The sequence below is a fragment of the Pyxicephalus adspersus genome, chromosome 9, assembly GCF_032062135.1.
Source record: "Pyxicephalus adspersus chromosome 9, UCB_Pads_2.0, whole genome shotgun sequence".
Lineage (NCBI taxonomy): Eukaryota > Metazoa > Chordata > Amphibia > Anura > Pyxicephalidae > Pyxicephalus > Pyxicephalus adspersus.
Window position 1 is genome coordinate 43,559,748 of NC_092866.1, and position 7,471 is coordinate 43,567,218.

The following is a 7,471-nucleotide window of genomic DNA, read 5'->3' on the forward strand; positions in this document are numbered from 1 at the left end:
TTAAGTATTCCTACCACAGAAAACGTTGCCATATATTCTCTCAGCAGCTGCCCTAACAATTATTCTAGCATTTCAAAAATTTAAGGATTCTGTACCAACCTGGAAACTATGCTTATCATTATTTAACTGTTAGAACAAGGAAGTAGGGTCACTGCAGATCTTACAACCCTAACTGCTAGCAAAAAAGTCATTTTGTTCAGCAAAACAAATAAAAACGAACAGCTTCCCAAGCAGACATGAGCCTTACCTGTTCAGATAGAAAGAAAACACATTACTTTCTACAAGCTTTTGATCCATCATGTCATCAAAGACAGTAGGAGCTCCATCCACAGAAATTCGTGGATATCCCATTCCCAAAATGCCATCAAACTTTGCTGCTACAAACGTGATGCCGGGTTGTTTTACAGCCTCTGCAAAAAGCTGACCCTTCACAGCCAGGTTTCCAATCTGAAGCAGAAAAAATATGATGCTGTGAGAATAATAATGTGAAAATATAGCAAGGTGGAAACATACCTGGCATGGAAAGAGATACAGTCTGTAGTAATAATATACTGCAAATCAATATTTAGAAATGAAACACAAGTTAAAAATACACCAAGGTACATTGCCTAGCAATTTGGTGGACTGCTTTGACCTACAATGTCATGCTGTACACTGAAAAGACAAGCACATAGGAGGTTCCCCAATGAAACTGACCGTCACAGTGTCCTGGCTGATAAAACCCGACAAGCTGCCACTGCCATACTGGATAGCGAAGTCTGTACCATTCTTCACATAGGTGGATGATTTGGAAGAGTCATACTTGTGGTGTAACACTAGTAAGGAGAAAAATACTGCTGGTAAATGTTTTATTGCAAGAAACAAAACAAGTCTCATAACAATAAACAGTATAACCTGACAACAACATTATGATGTAAAGATACTGCACAAATGTTTGATGATAATTATGAAGCCTGTTACCAGTTAATAGTAGCCAAACTATTATTGGTTGGGTCCCGCAGTTCTTTTTACAAATAACAGAGCCCTACTTCATTGAAAGACTAAATGTCCTAAAAGAAGGCCCTTTAAGAGTTAAGCAAGTGAAACCCTGACCCCAAACAGTCATCCCTATTAATCAGAACATCTACTGCTTTTTTAGATTGAACCAAATTGGCACAAAAAAGTACCCTGGGTTCAGAGGCACGAATGCACTATAAAATGACTACCATAACAAAACAGTGACACAATATTAACCTACAGGAATAGTTTAAGGGTCAAAAATGTTTTTAAATACATAAAAAACACAATTTAAGCTAGTAGATAAATGATTATCTTTTGTTTATAAATCTATATAAAAACACACACAAAAGAAATATATAGTCTTAAAATCAAATACCAATCCAAATGCTGTAAAAGAGGAGGTAGACACTGTGCAGGATTCTTTCTATGCTATGCAAATCATAGATTTCATCAGGGATGTCAGCGGTAAACCGGTGTATAACCATGTTTTGTGCATTTTAATAAAGCTACAACAGACAATAGGTATTTAGGGAATAAGATAAAATTGCAAAGGCAAAGTGAGGTTACATTATCAATTGATTGCTTCCTAGCCAGGTCTTGTTTCAATCCTCTTTATACTCACCTGTCCTTGTTCCATTGCGGGGGTCGTTGTCTTCTTCCTTCTCAATTTTCTTCCCCACAAAGCCCTGTCCGATACTAATTTTGTTTTTAAACCTTTTTGCTAATTTACAGAACAGCATCACCTTTTTTTCCATCCAACCTCCCACTTGTCTTGCTATCATTCATAAACCGTCTTCAAAAGATTCAATTGATCACTTGACTCAGATACACATAAGTTACAATAAAAAAACAAGCATGGCTGTCTGTGCTTGCATGAAATAATCATTTATTTTCTACACTGCTGTACAAAACACAACCAATTCAGCTGCCTGCTATAAAGGAGAATGATTATCACTGTCACATGCTATGTAGATATATGGACTCAAAACTGTATTTTAAATCTGTAACTTGATTTCACTGATCACGCCACAGTCAGCTGAGTAATAAAACAATATACAGATTACACAGAACTCTGTGGGTGTAGGGTCAAATACTCTACAGAACAATCAATATGCAGTAACTGTTTATTAGTACATTGTACATGTGGATCTCCAAACCCACTGGGAGTGATAATCAGGTTTCAGAGATCTGAAATTCATGTGCAGGATGATTAAATAGTGCAAACTCCACAAGACTATTGTGCACATCTGTACTTGCAGCAAACTTACCTTATTGTTCGGTAGACCTCTCACAGGGACAGCTTCTACTGAATTTTTAAAGCTCATCTAACAGTCCCCCTGGACCTTCTAACCTGACCTTATATGAGATGACATCTGGATCTGGACTTGGTATGTTAATAATGCTTTAGCACACAATGGTGATTTTGTTTTATGAAACCGCTTTCACTCCAATTTCATTCATTGTTACATCTCAGTGGTGCTAAACGTCTGACGTCTCCCTCAGCCACTTCCTACATGCATGTATTCTATGGATCTTCTCATCGTGGTTTCCCAACAATGAGAACAGTAAACCATGCTTGCATTACTTGTGACAAATCAACCGTGACAATCAAAGCCTGTATGACAGGGTGACTGGGCAATGGTGGGACAGAATGGGAGCGATGTAACCTATAGGAGAAAGCTCCTTAACCACCTGGCCCTTAAGCCCGAGCATGTTCGGGGTAAAAAATTTTGCAATTATGGTTAACCCCAAGTTTTTCTCACCAGGTGGTTAAATGTAAACAAATGTATCAAAATCTGAGACTTTCACAACTGTTTAATGAGATGGAGTTGAATGTAAGCTGGTAAAGTAAATCAGGCCTACTCTTGCGATCGTAAATGTGGCTCCTACATCTGTGTTCATTTCACCAGTCAGCAAGGAACACATTCTATTCTCAAACACATTTTCACCCATGTTCAGAGACAACTTCTTGCATTTTTGAATGAATTTAACATTTGAATACAGTAAAGCGTAAATATAGTAAGAGTGGGCAGGTTCTTGCATCATGACGTCACTCTGCATGTGCGGTGCGGAGTCCGTGCATTTAGTGGTCCACAAGCCTCAAAAGGTTGGGGACCACTGACCTATAAGGTCTTTTGTCCAGCCATGTAGTTAACAAGTAGATCAGAATGTTTGTCAGTTTGAAGAGAGACATTATAATGTCTCCTGTTGCATTCTACAGAGGAGAGCACCTTTAAGATTTTTGTGATAAAAAGCTTTTGATTTAGCTTTCCTTCCCTTCCCTGAGAATATTTAGACGATTTCATGCATTGGAAATGTTCAGTGTCGTCTCTCCTTTAGACTTGTACACATTTCATTAGACTTATGTTGATCTCCTTCATATGTACCGTTACCAGAGAGTAGCAAAAGTGTGCTTTGGCCTTTTTTCTTCAGTCATAAAAGTCTCTTTAAATTTACTAACCAACTTGTGAGGGGAAAAAAAAAACCTTCTGTCTGAGACATACACTAACTATGGAAACAGAACCCAGAGGGTAAAACGTCTGGAATATAACCTGCAATTCCTATCTTACACAGGGTATACAGGCAGGGGCTTAGTGCATATTACAGTTACCAGATGCACACCAATGTCCTTAGAATGTAAGTCTGGGGGGGAAACACATACACCCAGGTATTCCCAGGTGAAACCAGCTGCGATTTGTATGCAGAGAACCTCTAGGTTTACCTGCTGGTTAATATTTTTGTTTTGGTGCTGATTTTACTAGGAATCCACAGGAGCAGGGTGGGGCGGATTCTCAATTCCGGATCCTACAGGCCTATTTACCTGATGCTAAGCAGTAGTGGCTGTGTGAAGCAGACTGTATGTTTGCTATGAGAAGTCAGAGCCTTTTTGCTTGAGGAGGGAGAAGCGCTGTATTTGGAGCCAGCCAAAGCAAGTTGTTTAAACTAGCCAGGAGGCTAAACATTTTGTTTTTTTCCCTTGACACCACCCCTGCAAGAGAGAACCGCTTGCCCTAAAGTGAAGCTGAAGCATGGAGTTCCCTCACTGCCAGCTTTATATATGCATATATATATTTATACTTAGATAACCTCACAGTACTTTTCCACACGCTCAATCCCTAAAATCAGTAGTGTTTGCCTATCCATTTCTTCCCTGCTGAAATATAGAATGTATTTCCTTCTCCATAATAAAAGAGAGTTTTTTTCTGTAGTCCAGCAGGAAAAAAACAAGGCTAATAACACTGCTTGGGATTTCTACTCAGCAGAAGTACTATGTGGTCTGCTCACATAGGCAGTAAGGATGAACAAGTATTTTGGTTTACATGCGGTGTTCCTAAGAGAGAAAAACATGGGAAAAGTGCACCTGATGTAGAAATCTACTGAATATATTTTCTTATCATGGGTATTGTCAATAAGGCAAACTATTTATGTTAGCTCCCTGTTGTATGGGATGTTTACAACTACAAAATGCATTATTACAGGGCACTCAAAATGCTTCTGATGAGCACAACAAAATGAAGCCAGCACATGTAGGAATACGAGCGTCCCTGTCATTTGAAGGAAACATCAAACCAAGAATCTGTCTAGACACGCTGAGCAACTACAGCAGGATTACTCTGTGGGATATTGTAAGGAATTCAATGCTAAGTAACCCAAAGCAGCCTGTAAGCAGATATAGGTTAGGCTACATAGTTAAAAAAAATATATATTATGCTAGTACACATTAGGAAAGTTATTCTCAACTAGGATTCAGTGGAACACTAGGGTTCTTCCGGATGTTGCTAGGGGTTCTTTTAACAATTTATGCATCTTGAGTTAGATAAGCTTTACCAACGATCTTTTTTGGTAATCTTATAAGGGTGACATTCTTCCTACTGGCAAGCAACATAAAAAGCGTTCCCCCTACTAACCACCATACTAATGTACTGTGAGCGGTGGATATAGTAATTATAGAAGGGGTTCCCTGAAGACCTGAAAGTTATTTCAAGGGTTTACCATGTTCAGGAAAGCTTGCATTAGGATATAGGACTCTTGGTTATACAACAAATGAATTCATCTAAGTCACCAATGCAGTCACTGAATACCTGACTTTCAAAACTCAGGAGATTTAAAGTGTCTGACGTTTTCTGCTTTATATCAATTAGAGTATCCAGCATTGTGGTTTAAACACAAAAATCTTTTAATCCAAGTTTATAAAAATTATACCTCCATATACCTTCAATACTACTGGCTGGTTCACAATACTGTCTGCCTGGCTTCTAGAAAAATCCTGCAGCTGTCCTATTTAAAAAGCCTGTGACAGTATGGACATAGTGCTTCCTGCACAAGATACGAAGTATCCAGACACTCACCATGCATTGGCAAGGCTCAAAAGAAAAGACACTGCTGATATCACTTAGGACTATGGGGACAATAAATTCTATGATCCCCAATTTATAGCTCTATGCACACTGAGATCGGAGACACAAAGCCCCCTGTATACAGGATATCACAGTCCAGGATCTTTATTCCTTTCAGTGTTTGCTTTTCATAATGAAATGACAGCCAGTGTTTCCAGGGTCACAGATTCAGACGTGATGCTAAAGGAAGTTTTCAGATCCTTGGACTCATATCAGGCCCTAGAAATATTTTTCTGATACATAGGTGGGTTTCACTTTCCTAAATATTATATGGAGCTGAAAAACACAACTAGATGGAGCTTTCCGTAAAATAAACAGCTCACCTCATGGACTCACAATAAGGCAGGTAAACTTCCTGCAACATTCACTGAAATTTCTCATATGTGTGCACAATGCAAACCTAACATTTTATTCTCTTGCCGTTTTCACTACAGCATAAATTGTGTTATTTGTGACTTCATTGAAGCTTCAGCAATGTGAAGATGATGAGACAGACTTTTCTAATCAAAATTCCAATCTGTTAAAATGACAGCAGAGGTTGTAGTGTAAATAGAGCAGCTTTAGAAGAGAAAACACAGAGGTCTCTGAGGGATATTTCGGTCCCACACTGAGCTGTGGTGTTAATTGCAATCCCATCCCGTTGGGATCCAGTTTTTTGGCACGTGGCTGTGGCAGGCTGCAGTGTGGTTCTGAAAAGTTACAAGTCGCTTTTAGATGCTCCGGTTGCGGCTTCAAGATCTGCACCACAGCGGCATATAAATCTGGTTACCTGTGGTGTGGGCTGTGGATCTGTTTCAATCATTTATTGATCTCCTTGCTCTGGAGATGAGTAAAACTATAGTGACATCAGTCAAAACAAAATTGAACCTTTAAAGTTAAGTACGGCTCATTTCCTCCTCCTCTAAGTTAAAGTAAGCCCCCACATGCCCGAATCTCGGTGGTCTCAGCCATTTCTCCTTGTTTGCATCCAGCGGAATTATATATCTGTGCAGTACAGCTCTATAGACTTCTATAGAATGAATAGAATGATGGCAGATCATCTATCTGCCTGCTTTATAGAAGGTGGATGGGGAACAAAACAATAGACTATTATCAGTTAAAGTAATACGAAAAGTTCATATAACAAAAACATTTAATTGTGTTTAACCCCTTATCAACCATTTGATTGCCCTATTAAGCACCAATTAACTGCTCTTCCCCTTACTAATATTTTCCTGCAATTTTTGTGTTTTATTTTTCTACCAGTAATAATGAAACCAGTGCTGCAATGGTTAAACAAACCACACTTAGATCTGGCAACAGCTAAACCACTTGAAGAGAAACCCCCATATGTCCTGTACATATCTAACTGGTGGAACCTCAGCTCAGGAAATGAAGAAAGAAGCTGAAGAGCTTGTGACACAGAACTGCTGCAATGGCTGCTTTCATACAGATCTACGGATAAATACATCTTGTGTCACACTAATGTGTAATTGGGTGGTAGGGTTGGTTTTCAAAGCTTCTATTTATTGTTTATATAATTATCAGCTGGGTGTCAACATAATAATAATATGATAATTTATATAATACCACGCTTTAATAAAGATTAGAATGTGGAATTATATTTGTGCTTCTCAACCTGGGCTCCTCCAGCAGGATTGAATTATTTTAACTGAGACCAATGATCTTTTTAGGGATCTGTAAGGATGACATTGTTCCCACTCACCACACACTAATATACATTGAGCTGTGGATACAGCACTTATAGGAGAGGTTCCTTAAGATCTGAAAGTTATTTCTAGGGTTCCCCCTATGATAAAAACTAAGAGACACTGAATAATATTGTACACGGGGCCACATTATCTCTCTACACACACAGGATCTGCTCTCAGATGTGCTACACAATGCAAGGCTCCCTGTGTACATGTATATCACCCCTCCCCCACTACATACATAGGGCTCCCCATGTACACGTATAGCACCCCTCCCCCCACTATATCCAGGGGGCTCACTGTGTACATGTATAGCACTCCCCACTACATACAGGGGGCTTACCGTGTACATGTATAGCACCCCCCACTATATACAGGGGGCTC

At 39.2% G+C, this 7,471-nt stretch overlaps 1 protein-coding gene across 1 annotated transcript in view; it reads right to left on the reverse strand.

Annotated features, from left to right (window-relative positions):
* LOC140337869 (cathepsin D-like) overlaps positions 1-7,471 on the reverse strand; it is a gene marked incomplete in the record, with an annotated part of 14,840 nt that overhangs the window by 6,100 nt on the left and 1,269 nt on the right. The window contains 2 exon segments of the mRNA XM_072421721.1: positions 248-447; positions 697-815. Coding sequence (XP_072277822.1) covers positions 248-447; positions 697-815 — 319 coding nt within the window.